This window comes from Orycteropus afer, unplaced genomic scaffold (genome assembly GCF_000298275.1).
Source record: "Orycteropus afer afer isolate SDZICR_OR568_19922 unplaced genomic scaffold, OryAfe1.0 scaffold00219, whole genome shotgun sequence".
Taxonomy (NCBI): Eukaryota; Metazoa; Chordata; class Mammalia; order Tubulidentata; family Orycteropodidae; genus Orycteropus; species Orycteropus afer.
Genome location: NW_006921806.1, coordinates 4039010 through 4058650, shown reverse-complemented (window position 1 = coordinate 4058650; position 19641 = coordinate 4039010). Strand labels below are relative to the sequence as shown.

The 19641-nt window shown below is 44.6% G+C and overlaps 1 protein-coding gene across 1 annotated transcript in view; it reads left to right on the top strand.

Moving 5' to 3' along the window:
* COL18A1 (collagen type XVIII alpha 1 chain) overlaps positions 1-19641 on the top strand; it is a 112257-nt gene that overhangs the window by 61409 nt on the left and 31207 nt on the right. The window contains exons 5-10 of the mRNA XM_042782025.1: positions 6552-6638; positions 8580-8639; positions 11012-11168; positions 17427-17518; positions 17880-18095; positions 18587-18613. Of these exons, the coding sequence (XP_042637959.1) occupies positions 6552-6638; positions 8580-8639; positions 11012-11168; positions 17427-17518; positions 17880-18095; positions 18587-18613 (639 nt within the window). The remainder of the gene's footprint in view (positions 1-6551; positions 6639-8579; positions 8640-11011; positions 11169-17426; positions 17519-17879; positions 18096-18586; positions 18614-19641) is intronic.

Genomic DNA, 19641 nt, shown 5'->3' with positions numbered 1-19641 from the left:
GCTCTGGTGGTGTAGTGCCTAAGGCATTTGACTCCTAACCAGAAGGCTGGTGGTTCAAACCCACAGCCACTCCTCAGAAGGAAGTTTGGGCAATCTACTTTTGTAGAGATACAGCCTCGGAAACCCTAGGAGGGGTCGCTATGAGTCATAACATGACTGATGGCAGTGAGTTTTTAGTTAGTTATCATTAATATGATATGCAAGGAAAATTTTGCTGATGATAATTCAAAATATTGTTGCAGCTATACATGGATTGGGAACTGCCAGAAATCCAAGCCAAATTCAGAATTGTTGTTGTTGTTGTTGTTTGCTGTTGAGTTGGCCCGGACTCATAGTGACCCCTCCTTGGGTTTCTGAGGCAGTATCACTACGGAAGTAGGATTGCCTAACGTTCCTTCCAAGGAGTGGCTGGTGGGTTTGAACCGCCAGCCTTCTGGTGAGCTGTCAAGTGCCATAGGCACTATGCTGCCAGAGCTCCCAGAATAGGACATGGAATAAGGGATATCATAGTTGATGTCAGATGGCCCTTGGCTGAAAGAGAATACCAGAAAGATGTTTACCAGTGTTTTATTGACTAGGCAAAAGCAAAGCATTTGACTGTGTGGATCATAACAAATTATGGATAACATTGCAAAGAATAGGAATTCCAGAACACTTAATTGTGCTCATGTAGAACCTGTACATAGTCCAAGAGGCAGTAGTCCAAACAGAGCAAGGGGATATTGCATGGTTTAAAATCAAGAAACATGTGCATCAGAGCTATATCCTTTCACCATATTTTTCAGTCTGTATGCTGAACACATGATCCGAGAAGCTAGACTATGTGAAGAAGTGTGTGGCATCAGGATTGGAAGAAGATTCATTAACAACTTGCAATATGCAGAGGACATAATCTGTTTTATTTTTATTTTTATTATGATTTGGGTGAAACTTTACAGAGCAAATTCATCTTCCATAGAGCAGTTCACATACACTTTGTCTCATGACATTGACTGTAATCTCCCACAATACAACAGCTTCCTTCCTCCCTATAGACTTCCCTGTCTCTTTCCCTCCCATGCACTACTGACCCCTGAGATGTCTCCCTGTGCATATACAGCATTTCTATTCTCCCATTGATTGATCTCTCCGAGGAGTGTATCTACCTAATGTAAATGTTCAGCTCATATGCTTGTCTTTTGTTTGAGTAGAAGCCGCAAGAATAGGTTCAATTTCAGACCTGTTAGGGCAGCTAAGGGCCATAGTCTCAGGGGTTCCACCAGATTTCAGTATGGATTGTTGTACATGGGTCACTATAAGTCAGAACCAACTCAATGATACCTAACAATAATGACATGACTTTTTTTTTAATTCCAAATGCTCTGTAGTTGCATTATTATTTTTGTTTTGATTTGATTTCTCTTTATTGGAAGTACCCTTGTTTCCTCATCCATTTATTCAGTTTGCTCATATCTTTTCAATGTTCACCTTTCTCTCTTCCACCAGGCTCTATCAGATCAGTAAACCTGGTCCTTTTTTTTTTTTTTTTAATGATTTTGAGTTTTGTTCCACATTGTTCTTCCACTCTATCCAGGATCTCCTACACAGATTCCCCTCCGAGTGACAGTGGTAGCCAGGCACCATCTAGTTCTTATAGTCTCATAGTCATACAGGCTGAGGATCACATGGTATACCAGTTGCTTGGACTAATTGTTTCCATGAATCTTTGGTTTTCTTCATTCTTCCTTGCTCTGGACAAGGAGAGACCCATCATTGCATCTAGATGGCCACTTGGCAAGCTTTTAAGATCCCAGTTGCTACTCACCAGAGTAGGATGTGGAACAATGTTTTGGTGTAGTATGTTATGCCAATTGAACTTGATGTCCCCTGCGACCATGGAGAGGACACAATCTTGCTTGCTGTAAGTGAAGAGAACTTGAAACACTTACTGATGAAGATCAAAGACTACAGCTTTCAGTATGGATTACAATTCATCATAAAGAAAACAAAAAATCCTCTCTACTGGACCAATATCGTGGTAAATGGAAAAAAGCATCATGTAAATGGAAAAAAGAGTTAGGTTGTCAAGGATTTCATTTTACTTGGATCCATAATCAACATTCATGGAAGCAGAGGTCAAGAGATCTATGACTTATTGCCCTGGGTAAATCTGCTGGAAAAGACCTCTTCAAAACATTTGAAAGCAATGATATCACTTTGAGGACTAAAGTGTGCCTGACCCCAAGCCATGGTATTTTCAATCATCTCATATTCATTCAAAAGCTAAACAATGAATGTTGTTGTTGTTATGTGCCATCGAGTCAGCCCCGACTCATAGCGACCCCTCCTTGGGTTTCCGAGGTGGTATTACTACGGAAGTAGATTGCTCAACCTTCCTTCCAAGGAGTGGCAATGAATAGGGAATACCAAAGAAGAATTGATACATTTGAATTATAGAGTTGAAGACTATTAAGTATACCATGGTCTGCAAAAAGAATAAACAAATATGTTTTTGTTCAGAAGAAATACAGCCAGAACATTGCTTAGAAACAAGGATAGTTAAGACTCTGCTCATATACTTTGGACCTGTTGTTAGGAGGGACCAGTCCCTAGAGAAAGATATCATGCTTGGTAAAGTAGAGGGTCAATGAAAAAGATGTGGTCCCCCAATGAAATGGATTGACACAGAGGCTGAAACAATGGACTCAAAAATAGCAGAAATTGTGAGGTGACACAGAACCAGGCAGTGTTTCATTTTGTTGTGCATGGGTCACTGTAAGTCAGAACCAACTCAATGACACCTAACAACAGTGACATGACTTTTTTTTTTTTTTTTAATTCCAAATGCTCTGGAGTTGCATTATTATTTTTGTTTTAATTTGATTTCTCTTTATTGAAGTACCCTTTTTTCCTCATCCATTTACTCAGTTTGCTCATATTTTTTGATGTCCACCTTTCTCTCTTCCATGAACTTCTTTTGTGGCTTTCTTTCGACTTCAATCATTTGTTTATTCAGAAAGTCAGTCCACAAATATTCCCTGATCCCTCATCTGTAGCAGGCACTGTGTTAAGAGCTGTAATATGCTTGGGAACAGAACAAAGCTGCCCCTGCTTTTGTGGGGTCAGCAGTCTAAACTATGAATACCTTTAGTTGAATGCTTGTTTATTTATCTACATTATTCAATGATGAAAACATTAAGATTGTGAGTTTTTCTCAGCATGTAGCTTTGGCTACACTACATAAAAACTAAGTAATCAATGTGCTGATGCCTCTAAAACTGAGATGTTAGGAGGTTTATCCATTCTAAGGAGATTGCGACTGAATCAGCCTCATACTGTGAATGAAACAGATGGACAGGAAAGCTGCTTGCATCCCCTGACTCAAGCAGACTTCCTTCTTCTTTCCTGTACCCCTAACTTGGCCATAACTATTCCTGCAGCTCCTGGGCTGAGAGAGAGCTTATGGAACCTACAAGTCTATATATCCACCTTGGCTTCTGGCTCCTTCTTCAGTCTCTCCACTGCTCCAACTCAGCACTCCCTTTTATAATCAATACCTTGAACTCTCCTTTGCTCGCTACTAGCCTAATTGAATGGAGATATGAAAATTTTTATGATAAAATAACGTGGGTTTTTTTTTGGTTTTGGTTTTGGTTTTGGTTTTGTGCATAGGTGCTTGGGTATGACACACCAGGAGAAACAGTGAAGAAGACAGAAGCAGATAGTGATGGTCAAGTCTGGACTTAGAAGTCAAGGGGTCAGACATTCAGTGCTAGGATTATAGGGAAATGAAATGGGAGGCATGGCTGAAACAAGGCTCCTGCTGGGTTTGGTGATGACAGGTCAGGTTCATTTGTTTGGTACACAACAGGAGGCAATAGAGGACTGGGAGGAATATGTGTACATGCCATCACTTCCTGCGAGGTGTCTGGGTCTTGGAAGGTGCTGCATCTAATCATCCAGCTTTATTCTCTGATACAAGGTACATTCAGCCTCCAGTACCCCCAAGGCCAGAAGACCCCCACTTCAAAGCTAGGGGAGAAATGGTGGGAGACTAAGAGGCAGCTGATCCTGGTACTTCCAAGAAGACACTCATAACAGACAGAAAAACTGTGGGAAGCCCCCACTTTGATGATTTTTTCAATGACTAATTTTCACAGCATAGGATTCATATCATTTACATACTGTTTAAAAATATATAATACATAGGAGAGGAGTCCCTGGGTGGCACAAATGATTAAGTGCTCAGCTACTTAGTTATCTAATACTGCTATAACAGAAATACCATAAGTGGATGGCTTTAACAAACAGAAATTCATTCTGTTTGTTAGGAGGCTAGAATTACTCAGTTTAGGAGGCTAGAATTATTCAGTTTAGAAGGCTAGAAGTTGGAATTTAGAGTGCTGGCTCTAGTGGAAGGCTTTCTCTCCCTGTCCACTCTAGAGGAAGGTCCTTGTCTCCTTTCAACATCTGTATGCTCAGTGGTCCTTGGAGATGTCCATGTGTCTTGGCATCAATCTTCCCCTGGGTGTAGGAGGTTCTTAGCACAGGGACCGAAGTCTAAAGGATGCACTCCACTCCCAGCTCGTCTTTCTTGGTGGTAAGACAGGCCCTTCTGATCTCTGCTCTCTTGTTTAATATCTTTTCTATCCCCAAAGAGATCAGCCTAATCCTATAGATTGTATCCCTGCCTCATTAACATAACTGCCCCTAATCCTGACTCATTAACATTATAGAGGTTGGATTTACAACACATTGTATGATTACATCAGATCACAGAATGGAGGATAATTACATAGGCTGATAATTCTGGCCTAACCAAGTTGACACATGTTGGGGGTGGAGGGTGGGGCACGATTCAGTCCATAACAGCTACTAACCAAAAGTTTGGAGGTTTGTCCGTCTAGAGTCTTGGTGATCTACTTCTGAAAAGTCTACCATTGAGAACGTTATGGAGCATAGTTCTACTCTGACAGACATGAGGTTGCCCGTGTGACCCATGACTCCATGGCAATTGGCTTTTTTTTTCCATGTATAGGATAGAAATGAGTTGAGAGATTTTAAACAGTCCTCAGTAGTGAAATTCATTGTGAGCCCTTAGTTTCAAGTTTCTCCATGATTTCATAACACTGGGCTCTAAGTCTGCTAAATATTTGCAATGGTCTTGTGGCCTTTGCTCCACTGGTATCTTCTCCAACTAAATGTCACGGGGAAGCTGCAGGCCCAGGGCACCCAGCAGAGATAGGGGATTGTACAGGACTCAGTGCTTTCTGCTGGTCTCTTTTCTTTCAAGCTTCCCTCCACACACACCCCTATCTCTCCTGATGCAGGTGTCCTGCAGCTTCTGGAAGTGTTTGGAATCCACTGCACAAACCTGTAGTGGGTTTAGTCTGTTGGTAGGCCAGGAACCATGCAGGATGGTTTTAGTCTGTGTAGAGACTGACTGTCCCACTACAGGATATCCAGTGCCCACCATCCACATGGCCACCGCTTTCAGGAGTACCCATGCCTGCCCCTATTGCTGCAAAAGCCCACTATGTCATCCAAGGGGCAAATCCAGCCTGCCAGCAACCAGGAAGCATTGTGCAGAGATTGGAACAGGCTTCTTGCCCTAGCAGCAGGTCCTGAGGCAGCAACAAGTCTGGAGACCCTAAGCACATCCGACTGCCTATGAAATGGGCCCATCTGTCCACATTTTTGAAGGATGGTACTCCTCGTGGGCCGCAGTGTTAGGAGTGCTTCATTCCTTTCTGCTGCTTGCAGGGGCTCTTGGCCCCTTTCCAGTCAGCGCTTCGACCTATTCACTGCTTTGTCCTTGTGCCTTTAATCTCATGATGGTCAAGGGCATATGTGGGAATTTGTGGGCAGAGCAAGCAAGTGGGTGAATGAATGAGTGAATGAATGAATGAGTGACATGGATTTAGGCCCCCAGAGAGTCAAAGAACTTGTTTCACGTGTTTTGGGCTTCTTTAATTTTTTGTGCTCCCTTTCTAGTTTCTATTATAAAAAATACTAAGTTGCAGATGAAACATCAATTCTGACTTGATTAATTTGGGCTAAGTTCCTCTGTACCACCACTGCAAAGCTTCACAGTGTGCTCACCATACCCAAGGGATGGGACCCGATCAGCCTCCCTTCATTCAGGGCTATTTTCAAACCTGCTGCTGGTCTTTTTAGATAAATGACACTCAAGTATGTCCATCACATATGCTCAAGACAAACTGTAGTCCACTCACCAGGGGAGACCAGTTCACCCCACCTCACCTTCCCATCCCCATCCTGAATCACCTCCTGGTTCCAGGGAAGAACTGTTCGTCAGTAACCCCCACAGGCCGTACTTCATGTTCTTCCTCTTCATTAAACACTGTAAGAATGCTGTCTTTGGTTTCAACATCACTTTTTCATAAATAAAGTGTTTTAACCCTAGAGTTTGCTTGGTACAACGACTTCACCACACTCTATTAGTGTGTTGCTGCCTCATAACAGTGTCAGGCAGGGTCTCTTTGCACCCACTTCCTGCCTTGGAGCCAGTGGTGACCTTTCTGCTTTCCTCTCTCTCCCTCTGGGTTTAGGGGTTGATTGCAGACCTGAGGATACGTGGGGACCCCCGAGTGAGCCCCCTGCGCTGCCTGGAGGAGGATGAGGATGACACAGATGGGGTGAGTGGCGGTGGCAGTAGCTTGGGTGGGTGGCCTCATCCTGGGCCCACCCTTCCCCTACCCTGAATGCTGAAGGCCAATGGAGATTTCCTTTTCTTGGGAACTCTAGAGTGGCATGAAGTATAGATGCTACGTGGGGTACTAGAAGCCTGAAATAACATTTTTGTTTGTCCCTATAACATCAGAAATATCGTTCCCTTGTCTTAAATTTTGCATTTAAAATCAAATGCTGAACACAAAGTTAATATTATAAACCACTTCTAGAATAGTCAGTTGGGTGATTGGGTGGTATAATGTATAATGTTGTTGTTGTTGTTGTTGTTTGCCATCAAGTCAGCCCCAACTCATAGTGACCCCTCCTTGGGTTTCCAAGGCAGTATCACTACGGAAGTAGGATTTCCCAACCTTCCTTCCAAGGAGTGGCTGGTGGGTTTGAACCGCCAGCCTTCTGGTGAGCAGTCAAGTGCCTTAGGCACTATGCTACCAGAGCTCCTATAATGTATAATAGACACCAAAAAAATATAGATAGATAGATAGACAGACAGACAGACAGACAGATAGATAGATAGATAGATATTTAGGCACATACAGGTAGGTAGATAAATAGATGTACATACATTAGATATAAAGAGATACACAGTGAAACTTGTGAGAGCTGGAACTCAGCAGGACTGCCTTGTTTTTCTGGGTCTTGCCAATTTTCTGCCTTTGACAGGGTTCAATCTTACCACTTTTCTGTCACTTGTTTTAGTGGAAAATATTTGGGTTCTCCTTTGACAGGTTTCTACTTTACACAGGTTTCAGCTTTTGCGTTTTACATTATAGTGATAGAGAGAAATATCAATCACATGGGACCTATGCAATAAAATCCACTAATTCCTGGGGTTGAAGGACAGAGGGAAGCCACATTGTGGGGTGGACCCCAGATCACAAAGATGGCCTTCCCCCAAAATGGACTTGCACTTTCCATACCGTATGTATCACTGAAAATGCTTAGGTAAAAGTTTAGCTGTGGTTGGACAGTGGGCAGTTTGTATGTATTTATTTACACTTGCAAGGGTTTTCCAAATTTCTCTGATAAATCTATTGCTTTTATACCTAGAGCAATCCAATCCAGGGATGCAGTTGATATTTAGCACTTGTGCCCTGGTGGGTGGGGCTGCCAGGTGGGCCCCACAAGTCTGTCTCCAGAATGACTGCTGCATACCCCTTCTGAAGCCTGCCCTGACTTCTCCCAAAACCCCATGAAAGTTCCCTAAGAGGAGTTCTGACTCATTTCATGCCTGCTGTGAACTCTAAGGTGGAGAGTCAGTAGAGGATTCACACACCTTCTTTCCTCCAGGTTTTATTAATTTCAGATGTTACGGCAGGAACTGAGTCCCAGTGAACATGACCTCCCTTGCCAGTCCTCTCTGGACCTTCCCAGTGCTGGCGAGACACTGATTATAACTTGAGTGTGGCCATGCACCGTGGGCAGTGGCAGCAAGGATGCAGTATTGTGACCCATTTCCTCTGGGCATCCCCTGTTCTAGCTAGAGGCTGTCCTGGCTTTACTCCTCATTACTGATGTTCTCAGGGTTAAGTAACACTGTATTGAACATCTTTCTGCTTGGGCTTCTCTCTTCTTGGCTGTTTCCCCAGAAACAAGATGACCTATTGAAAGATAGGAACAAATTTCTTCATGGGTCTCTGTCCTACCAGATTGATTCCCAAAGGGTTGCTGTAATCAATCTGATTAGACATACCTATTGACCCACCAAATGCCCAACCAGGGAAGGATGGCTTTCCTGTCCAGTGGCTACATATAGCTGCCCCTGCCCTCTTCCTCCTGAATATGGCTGTGAGAGGAGGGGGCTAGGCTCTGGCTTGCCCAGGATGAGCTCAGGCCTGATTGACTGGGGCATTAATCATCTTCTTCTTTGTTTCATTTACACCATTCAGGCATCAGGAGACTTCGGAAGTGGGCTCGAAGACAACCAGGATCATCTCAGAGGAGAAATGGTGAATAGCTCTGTAATGCCAAGATTACCTCCTGGGGCCCTGGACCACCTCCTGGGTACCCGACATGGTGATCTTTTCCTGCCCAGCAGAGTATGTGTGTAAGCTTACATGTGCAAGATCTGTGGCCCCTCTCTTGTGTTCTGAGACATGTTCCCAGCCAGAAGTCAGGACACACTGGCAGTGTCTGGCCTCCTCCAAGTGGCCTGAGCCTTCATTCAAACCTGACAGGCTCAGAACAGGGGTGAGTTGTCCCCAGTCTTTGGCTGCATTCCTTCTTGTGCCCTCTGCAAGGCAGTGGTCCTTTAAAACAAGACTTCTCAGTCTAAACATTCCTAAACAAGGTCGTTGAAGTGACCTTGGCATCCCATCCTCCCCTGTGAGCTTGTAGAATTTACCAGGGAACTAATGGGTTATAGATCTGCATCAAGAAGGAAAGGCTATACAGGCCATGATGGGGGAGGGGCTTCTGGGAGACCAGATTAGTGGTAGTTTTTCCAGCTCTGGCCTCCTGAAACAACACAGGCAGGGAGGGGAGAGGAGGAGAGGAGTGTGTATGAGTCTCCTGGGGTCATCATAATAAAGTACCACTAACTGGGTGGCTTAAAACAACAGAAATTATTTCTCATAGTTCTGGAGGCCAGTAGTTTGCAATCAGGGTGTCAGCAGGGCTGAGCTCCCTCCAAAGACTCGAGGAGAGGGTCCTTCCTTATTTCTTATAGCTTCTGGTGGTTGCCAGCAATCCTTGGCTTGTGGCCATATCACTCCAGCCTCTGCCTCTGACTTCACATACCCTTACCTGAGCCTCTCTGTGTCCAGATTTCTCTCTCCTTATAAATAATGCCTGGCATATTGGATTAGGGCCCACCCTACCTATATGTGGCAGTGTGTTCCCAGAAAGATTGCTGCCTTGGAAATCTTATGGAGGTATTCTACTCTGTCCTGTAGGGTTGCTATGAGTTGGAATTGGCTTAACAATGGGTTTGTTTTTGTTTGTTTTGTTGTTAACTTGGTTACATCTGCAAAGACCTTATTTCCAAGTGAAGTCACACTCTGAGGTTCCAGGTGAACATGAATTTTGGGAGAATACCATTCAACCCAGTACAGAAGGGAAAGGGAAAAAAGGAAAGGAAAAGGGGAGGGTGGGGAAAAGAAGGGAAGACTATAAGGAGAGGTAAAAAGTTTTAAAAGTGATGAACTAGTGATAAGCAGGACTAACAGACAGAGGGTCTAAATGACCCACGGCTGTTCTGAAGCTCGGTCCTCAAGTCTTTCATTTTTCCATGCCCTCCCAGAGCTGGGTCAGAGCTATGTAGAGCCCCCAACAAGACAGGCAGGGGCTACTAGAGGCCACCTCAGAGCCATTCACTCACAAAACCACAGATACAACTACTTGCCCCCCTGCCCCGCCCACCCAGGAGTCCACCCTTGGCCCCCCACCAAACCCAATTCCTTTTTGAAGAATGGCCTCCAGGGAGCTGAGTCAGCTGTGGCCCCAGCAAAGAGGCAGGCTGACTCTGGGTAACAGGCTATTTCCAAGGGCAGGAAAGGATATTGAATCCCACTTGAGTTCAGCAAGGATGTGGGTGGCTGCCCAGGGGTCCCTGACCTCTCTGTGGGGGCCAGGAAGGGAAGAACAAGGACTAACCCACAGGGTAAAACAAACGTAAAATCTGGTAAGATCTTCCAGTGAGAAAACTAACATACATGGTGCCTTTTTGCTTAAGTAGTTTCAAAACTAGGCCCTTTAGCAATTTTGGATCCATGCACAATATACCTTTGACTTTCATGTTTTAAGTGAATTTGGAAAAAACACAGATTACATTTTGATAAGAAATGGCAAATAAAATCCTAATATAGCTCCTACATCATGAGGTGCAGAATCATGATTTTGTTTTCCAGCACCACAGTGACCTGGTGGCAGGGAAGGAAGGGTGGGTGTCTGGGCCCAGATTGGCCCCTGGGTTTGTTGCCCCTAGAACCATGGGGCTACACAGGCTGGCTAGGAGAAAACCACAAGTAAAACTGCTCTGACAAAGACAATCTGAGGTCAGGTGCTGTGCTAATAGCTTATAAACTGTGCCAAAAACCAAATTCACTGCCATCAAATCAATTCTGACTCATAACAACCCCCTTTGGATTTCTGAGGCAGTACATCCTTGTGGACATAGATTGCCCAGGTTTCCTTCCATAGAATGTCTGGTGGCTTTGAACTGCCAACCTTCTGCTTAGTAGTCAAATGCCTTAGGCACTATGCCACCAGAGATATTTCATGTTACAAATCAACTAAAAAACACTGTAGGCTCTCACGCCTGTACTTCCAGGATGTCAGTGTTGCTGGATCACGGGGCTTTCTTCCCCTCTCCTCCTACCAGGGCTCTTCCTTGAAACCCAGCCTGCCTGAGGCTCCCCCAGTCACTTCTCCACCCTTGGCTGGAGGAGGCAGCAACACTGAAGATTCCAGAACTGAAGAAATAGAGGAAGAAACAACAGTGCCTACGTTAAGAGGTAAAACTCTTTTCTGGGTGTGGTGTATGTGTTTATGTGTGGTGTGATGTGTGTTGGCTGCATGGTGTATGTGATGTGTGTGTGGTGTGTGCATGTGCGTGGGGTGTAGAGGTGTGGTGTGGATGTGCATATGTGTGTGTGAATGTGTGCATGTGTGTGTGATGTTTGTGAGTGTGTGCATGGTTGTATGTGTATTTCTGGGAGGATATGGTTTGGAAGCAGGAAGGTTGGATCTATAGTGTGTGTGATATATGTGTATGTGCAATGTGTGTGGTGTCTCTGTGCCTGATGGGTATGTTTGTGGCATGTGAGTTCCAGCATATGAGTGGTATTAGTATTTGTATGTATCTATATGATGCAGGACTTCAAACCAGTTCAAAACGGTTGGTTCAGTAGTTGCCATCATAAACAAGGGCCATGTATGCATTGCATAACAACCAAGTCTTTTGCCTGTGATATTTTGATTAAAGTAAGAAACAAACAGCTGTGCCCCCTCAAAGATGGCAGCCTACCTACTACACTGTTTTGAATGTGCATTGCTCTCCAGAGTCCTGCCAATAATGTTGTTCTCCAAAAGTCCCACCAAAGTCTTTCCTCCTGAAATTCTCAGTAGCCTGATGCAGGAGATTGGGTTATTGGCAGGACGCTAGAGAACAAATACATTTGGAGTGGCATGGTTGGCCACCATCTTTGAGTAGGGCAGAGCTATTTGTTTCCTAAACCCAAACCCTCTGCTATCCAGTCAATCCTGACTCATATCAACCCTATAGGACAGAGCAGAACTGTCCCATGGGATTTCCAAGACTGTAAATCTTTACAGAAGAAAATTGCCTCATCTTTATCCCATGAAGCAGATGATGGGTTTGAACTGCCAACCTTTTGGTTAGCAGCCCAATGCTTTAGCCTTACTGCCAACAGAGCTCCTCTTTGTTTCCTTCTCGGGTCAAAATACCTTGAGCAACAGATCTGGTTGCTATGCAATGTGTACAATGCCATTGTTTATAACAGCAATTACAAAACAGTTTTGAACCAGTTTGAAGCCCTGATTTGATGTTTGGTATGTGTGGTGTGTATGTATGAGTGTGTGTGTGTGTGTGTGTGTGGCTGAGTAAGGGCCATTTGTCAGTCATGAACACACCCAGAACCAGATGCTCAGCATTGGAGCCCTGGCTGCTTTCTGCATGGGCAGCAGCAGGAAGTGTTCAGGCCCAGGGGAAGTCAGAACAGAGCCACTTGCTTGGACCAGACCTTCTCCTCCATTAAGTCTGCATCCATTCCCACAGCAGCATTTGAGGGGAACCCCAAGGGTCTGCTGGAGCAAGGTGCTGCTACCCAGTCTGGGTGATGCTAGATGGCTAGAACAATCCAGGTGCATTACGAAGGAGAGACAACATGGGGGCAGGGGTTAGCTTTGCCCTGGCCCTCCTCATACAGCCTCTGAGCCTGGGACCTCTGGGATTGAGATGGCCTTGGGGATGCATTGGCACAGAGATAGGATGCACTAAAGAAGAAATGTATAGTTTATGGTGTTAATTGTCTATAACTGAGAAACAGATTACCACAAGCTTAGTGACTTGGGACAACACCCATTTATTACCTCACAGTTCCCATGGATTAGAGTTAGACACAGCATGGCTGCTGAGAGTCTCACAACACCAAATCAAGGTGTGAGTAGGTCTATGCTCTGAGTACATCCAAGTTGTTGGCAGATTTCATACCTGTTTCCTTGCTGGGGATCATTCTTCCCTTCTTTGGCCAGGGATCATTCTCAGCTTCTAGAGGCTCCTGGCCCCCTTCCTACACCTTCAAAGCTAGCCACAGCAGATGGAATCCTCCTCACCTTGAATCTCTCCGGCTCCCCTTCTGCTCAGCTCTCCTGCCTTCCTTGTCTGCTCTTTAGGGTTCATGTGATTATAGGGCCAAACTGGACAACTGAGGCTAATCTAATCTCCCTATCATAATTAATGTCAGATGTTTAATAACCTTAACTACCACAGTGGGACCTAGATTAGTGTTTGGTTGAATAGCCAGGGGATAGAGGTATTGGAGAGACATCTTTAGAGTTCTGCCTATACACTTACATCTGTTGTTGTTGTTGTTATGTGCCGATGAGTCAAACTGACTCATAGCGACCCCTTTTTGGGTTTCCGAGGCAGTATCACTACGGAAGTAGGATTGCCCAGCCTTTCTTCTGAGGAGTGGCTGGTGGGTTTGAACTGCCAGCTGTCTGGTTAGCAGGCAAGTGTCTTAGCCACTATGCTACCAGAGCTCCCACACTTACATCTAGGTTCTCTGAAATTATATAAACACATATATATATGACAAGAGCAATTATTATGTTTTTTGGTTACTGGAATGACTCATGCTCAGTGCATGCGCAGAAATGGAAAAACAAAAAAGAGGAATCAATCCATCAAAAACAAAAGAGTTGGGGAAGAGGATGTTTGTTTAATAAACAGTGCTGGCAAAACTGTATATCCATTTGCAGAAAAATGAAACAGGATCTGTACCTCACACCGTACGCAAAAACTAACTCCAGATGGATCAGAGACTTAAATGTTGTTGTTGTTATGTGCCATCAAGTCAGACCCGACTCATAGTGCCCCCTCCTTGGGTTTCCAAGGCAGTATCACTACGGAAGTAGATTGCCCCATCTTCCTTCTGAGGAGTGGCTGGTGGGTTTGAGCCACCAGCCTACTGGTTAGCCGTCAAGTGCCTTTGGGCACTATGCTAGCTCCTAAAGACTTAAATATGAAATATGAAACCTAAAACTATAAAGTTCCTCGAGGAAAAACTCTTTAGGGGCCCTAATATATGGCATAAATAGACTATCAAGCATAACCCGAAATGCACAAACAGCAGAAGATAAACTAGATAAATGTGACCTTCTAAAAATTAAATTTGTATGTACTTCCAAAGACTTCTCCAAAAGAGTTGAAAGAGAACCTACAGATTGGGAAAAAAATATTTGCCAATAACATATCTGACAAGGGACTTATCTCTAGAACTTATAGAAAACTCCAACACCTCAACAACAAAAAGACAAATAATCCAATTTAAAAATGGGCAACAGACATGAACAGACTCTTCACCAAAGAGGATATTCAGGTGGCCAACAAACATATGAAGAAATCCTCACGATCACTAGCCATTAGAGAGATGCAAATCCAAACAACAATGAGATACCATCTCACCCCAGCACTAATGGCAAAGCTCAATAAGACAGAAAATAACAAATGCTGACAAGGATGTGGAGAGATTGGAACTCTCATACACTGCTGGTGGGACTGGAAAATGGTACAACCACTGTGGAAAGCAGTATGCAATTCCTTAAAAAGTTGGAATTAGAAGTACCATTTGATTGGCTATTCTATTACTAGGTATATATCCTACAAGAGAGCCAGGACAAGAACAGATATGTGCACACCCACATTCATTGCAGCACTATTTACTAGAGCAAAAAGATAGAAGCAACCTAGGTGCCTATCAACAGAAGAATGGATAACCAAACTGTGGTACATGCACACAATGGAATACTATGCAAACCTAAAGAATAACGTAGTATCTACAAAACACCACATAATGTGGATGAACTTAGAGGACATTATGCTGAGTGAAATAAATCAATCACAGAAGGACAAATATTGTATTAGTCCATTATTGTAAAAGTCAAGGAGAGGTTTATCTATGGAAGGAAATTTTTTTGTTGGTTACCAGGGGTGGTGGGGGGAACACTGTTAAATAGGTGGAGACAAGTATTGGTTTGGGTGAAGAGAAGGTCAATGTACCAAATGTGAGTGATCAACATGGTGGCATTGAGGACATAGAGAGGTATATAGGAGGTGCAGACAACAAAGATGAACTCTTTTGCACATACAGTACTGCATTGTCAGTGAAGGCAAACATGGGTATATGGGTGGATAGATGGGTGGACAGGCTGAACTAGTAGGTATGTCTATGCAGTGGGGAGTATACCCAAGACCATATATAGTGTTGGCAGACAATGGTTCTACAAGTGTATTTGTATGTTCTGTAAGAATTCCAAGGTATATAGTAGAGCTGACAAGGGACAAGTTTGTAGTCACTTCTTGGTCACAGCCAGCTACCCAGAAGGACTGAGTAGTTGAGCTTGTGGGTTCGGGACTATAGTCTCAGGGGACATCAAGCTCAATTGGCATAACATACTACACAAAACATTGTTCTACTTCCTACTTGGGCGAGTAGCAACTGGGATCTTAAAAGCTTGCAAGCAGCCATCTAGATGCAATGATGGGTCTCTCCTCATCCAGAGCAAAGAAGAATGAAGGAAACCAAAGATTTATGGAAACAATTAGTCCTAGAGACCAGTACCTATACGACTATGAGACCAGAAGAACTGGATGGTGCCTGGCTACCACTGTCAACCATCCAGAGGAGGATCTATATAGGAAATTCTGGATAGAGAGGGAAAACAATGTGGAACAAAACTCAAAATCATTTGGAAAAAAAAAAGAGGGGGACCAAGTTTGCTGGTCTGATACAGCCTGGTGGAACCAGAGACTATGGCCTAGCTGCCCTTCAGGTCTGGAATTGAACCCACACCTGTAGTTTCCAGCCAAACAAAAGACAGGCATATGAGTTGAACATTTGCCTGAGGTAGATACACTCCTTGGAAAGAATAATCATGGGAAAAAGAAGGGCTATTTATGCACAGGGAGATAGCTCAGGGGGCAGTAGTGCATGGAGGGATAGACACAGGGAAGAGGTAACTACCATGAGGAAATGGGAGGGAAGCTGTTGCATTGGGGTAAATTGTAGTCAATGTCATGAGACAAAGTATATGTGAACTTCTGCATGGAAGTGAATTTGCTCTGTAAACTTTCACCCAAATCACAATTAAAAAAAAAAAAAAAATGTCCCCAGAAGCCAAACTATTCATACTTTGTGTGTTCTTCTCTTAGCATTACAAGGACATGAGGATGTCTACTGTAGTTGTCACTGAAAATGCTCCTTCAGGACACAGCCAGGAGGGGCCTGGTGTGATACGCTAGTCAAGGGTCAGAATTGGGGCCACCAGGAATGGGACATCACAGCCTGGTGGGAGCAGGACATACCATCCCCCATGAGGTTCCTTCAAAACTGTTTGATTCAGGTCCACTTGCACAGAGATGGGCACACTAGGAAGGGAGGTGCAAGGTTGGTTGAGAGCAGGTTTGGCATGCATTCCCTGTCAGGGCCAGATAGTAAATATTTTAGGCTCCATGGGCCACATGCCTCTCAAGACATGTTCTTATGTGTCTTGTTTGGTTTTGTTGTGAAATCATTGTTAGCTCCAGGGCCATACAAAACCAGGCAGAGGCCATGGGCAGTAGTTGGCCAACCTTGGATAGAGATTAAAGGAGACTCACTAAATGTGGAGCATGAGCCTTGACCCAATCCTGGAGTCCCCCTACCCCTACCCCAAGAAAGAAGCTGTGAAGGACATCTCTGGAGCAGTGGGGGAGATTTCAGTATGGGCTGTGTGTCAGTTCATAGTATATATCAGTGTTAATTTCCTGAATGTGCCATTGTTTTGTAAGAGAATGTTCTCACTTTTAGGAGGTGCTGAGGTATTCAGGAAAGAAGGGTCATCATGAGGGCAGCAAACTCTCAGAAGATGCAGCAAAAAAGAATGAAGTTACGTGTGTGTGTGTGTGTGTGTGTGAGAGAGAGAGAGAGAGAGAGAGAGAGAGAGAAAGTGTATGTGTGCATCTCAAGAGCATATGGACACTCATGGTACTATCCTTGCAGTATTTCTGTAGGTTTTCCATTCTTTCCAAATTTAAAATTTGGGAGGGAAAAGGGGGAAATAAAAAAAGTGATAAGCAATAAGAAGGCATTCTGGATGGACTCGGGTGTGTTGATATGAGGAAGCCAAGGTCTTCCAGAAAGTCCAGGACAGCCCTGTTGGGCCAGTGTGGCACCCAGGCAGGGGTAGTTTGCCAGCAAGGAGGTGCATGCCATCACTGGCATTGCTTAGAATTGCCTCACTGCTTTTGTCATTGATTTTTAATTTTTCCCTGGTTGCCTGCTCTGGGTGGATGCTCTCACTCCCCACCCCTCAGCCCCTGGACACCCCAGCTGGATCATATGTGGTTATGGGCTTGGGCTTTTGCTGGAACCAGCTGGGTTCCAGCCAACACTGCGGGTACTGGGGAGGGGGCAGGATGAGTGGCAGGTATCCCTCCAGAAAGGGGCAGAGAGAGTGAGCAAAGCCCTGGTCACCACTCCAGGTTTGACATGGTCACTCTGTTTCTCTTCCAGCTCAGACCCTTACTAACATGGAACAGGGGAGGGAAGTTAACACCCATACTGTGGGCTTGGATGTGGATGCCACATGGGATGGCGTGGAAGAGGTAAGGCCCCTTCTCCTGACCCTGACCCACAGGACTACAGCACAGGGACTGTCAAGGCCCAAGGGGCCAGTGGTCCCTGGTGTAGTTGCCAGTGACCCCCAGAGGAAACTCCCAGGGCATAGTTGTCCCTCCAACCTTTTATACCCAGCTCACAGTGGGCATCAGCCATCCCTGCATTCACCATGGAGGAGGCTTACCAGCTGGCACTGGGGAGTATCCAGTGCCAGTGGGGCAGAGCCCATTGGTGTGCACACCCTTGACTATTCAGTCTGCCTCTGTCCCCCCAGGACAGCAACGTGGACATGTGGGAGAGTGTGCTTGGCTCACCCCAGCTGCACTCAGTCTCCTTTCTCATTCCTAGGGGGCCCTGAGGCCCAGCTCTCCAGGCCTGAAGGGGCAGAAGGGGGAGCCAGGTGCCCAGGGCCTGCCTGGCCCAGCTGGTCCCCAGGGTCCTGCAGGCCCAGTCATCCAGAGCCCTGTTGGCCCTGCCACACAACCTGTCCCTGGGCCACAGGGACCCCCTGGGCCCCCTGGGCCGCCAGGAAGGGATGGTGCTCCAGGAAAGGATGGTGAGCCAGTGAGTATGCATCATCTCTCCGTCAGACCAGGCCCTGCTCAGGGGTGGTGGGCTCAAGCAGGAGCAGGAAAGAGAAGATGCGGCTGATGTGGGCGAGTCTACCAAAACCCGAGCAGAGAACAGTGTCCCAGAACCCCTGGAGACCTCAGGACCAAATTACACTGGATTGCTGAGTCCTTCCCTTGTGCAAAAACTGGAGGGTGTACAGAGACACCACAAGGCTAAGAATGGCTTACATTCATGTCTGTGAGATAGTGAACTTGTAGTCTGTGGTATTTGGGCATTAATCTTGTACTGAGGTTTTTAGGTGCAGAAGTAGGTAAAGTTACAATCAGAGGGCTTCTTCACTGGCATGTAGATCATTATTTTCCCAAGGAGGGTTGAGTTTTGCAGGTTAGCTTTGAACACAGAAATGCATTTCCATGTCCGACTCCAGGTGGGAACAGGAAGGTGGGTTTCCTATCACTCACGGTCTCTCTTGCCCCTTCCAGGGAGATCCTGGCAAAGATGGAAAGCAGGTAGGTTGGCTTCTCTCCCCTTGACTTTAGAGCCAGATATTATCTGTTACATTTGTGTGAGAACCTTAGGCTTTTTTTTTAACCCTGTGAATCTTTATGTTCAACATAGTGATGAGATTTCAAAATGAAACTACTTTGAAAATGTGATTTAAGTTGTTAAGAAATTACAGGTCTAATTATTGTCAGAAAAGTATAAAGTTAAGCATGTCTGTTGAAGTGTTTAAGCTAATGACTAGGAAAGAAAGAAATAGCTTCCAAATCCTTAGAGCTGAAAAAATAAAGAATAAAGAAATAACCTGAAAGTGTTTCAGGGGAGGAGAATGCAACACAGAGGGGAAAAAATAAATAAGGTGCCAGTAGTTTGTGCAAGTTTATCAGCAGTGTTAACAAATGTAAGAGTTTCTATCTGTAAGTACTCAATTTCAGTTTTTAAAGATCAACAAATACTATTTCCAAGAAATACAAGCAAATAAAAGGACACAATAATGTTGCAAATTAAAGTTTGGGAAATAATATACCAGGCAAATGGTAGTATAAAATGAGTGTCATAATATTAATCCTAGACATGATGGATTCAAAATAAAAACACTTAAGAAGGCCAAGCAGAGATATTTCATATCTACACCAACCATTATTGAACATTTTTGCACCACCAACAAAGATTGTGATGATATGTGAGAGGGAAGAAACTAATCCACAGTCCTTGTACAAGACTTCTGTAGACCTTGGTCATAAATCCATAGAGCAGGTGTGTGTGCATATCTCTGTATATATATGTGTGTGGTACCATATCCAAATGACTCAGCTGGCAAGCTTGCTCTAATAAATTTCATTAGCATTTCATGCCCAACAAACAAGCTGTATACAGTCTTTTCCAAGTTGGCCACTTAGGTCCCAAAGACCTCTTACCCATTTATCCACATAGTAGTAAACGTGCAGGCACATTTTTTGACCATAGGCATCCAACATACATGCATAGGTACACACAGGAACACACATGAATGTGCACATGCACACATATGTGCACA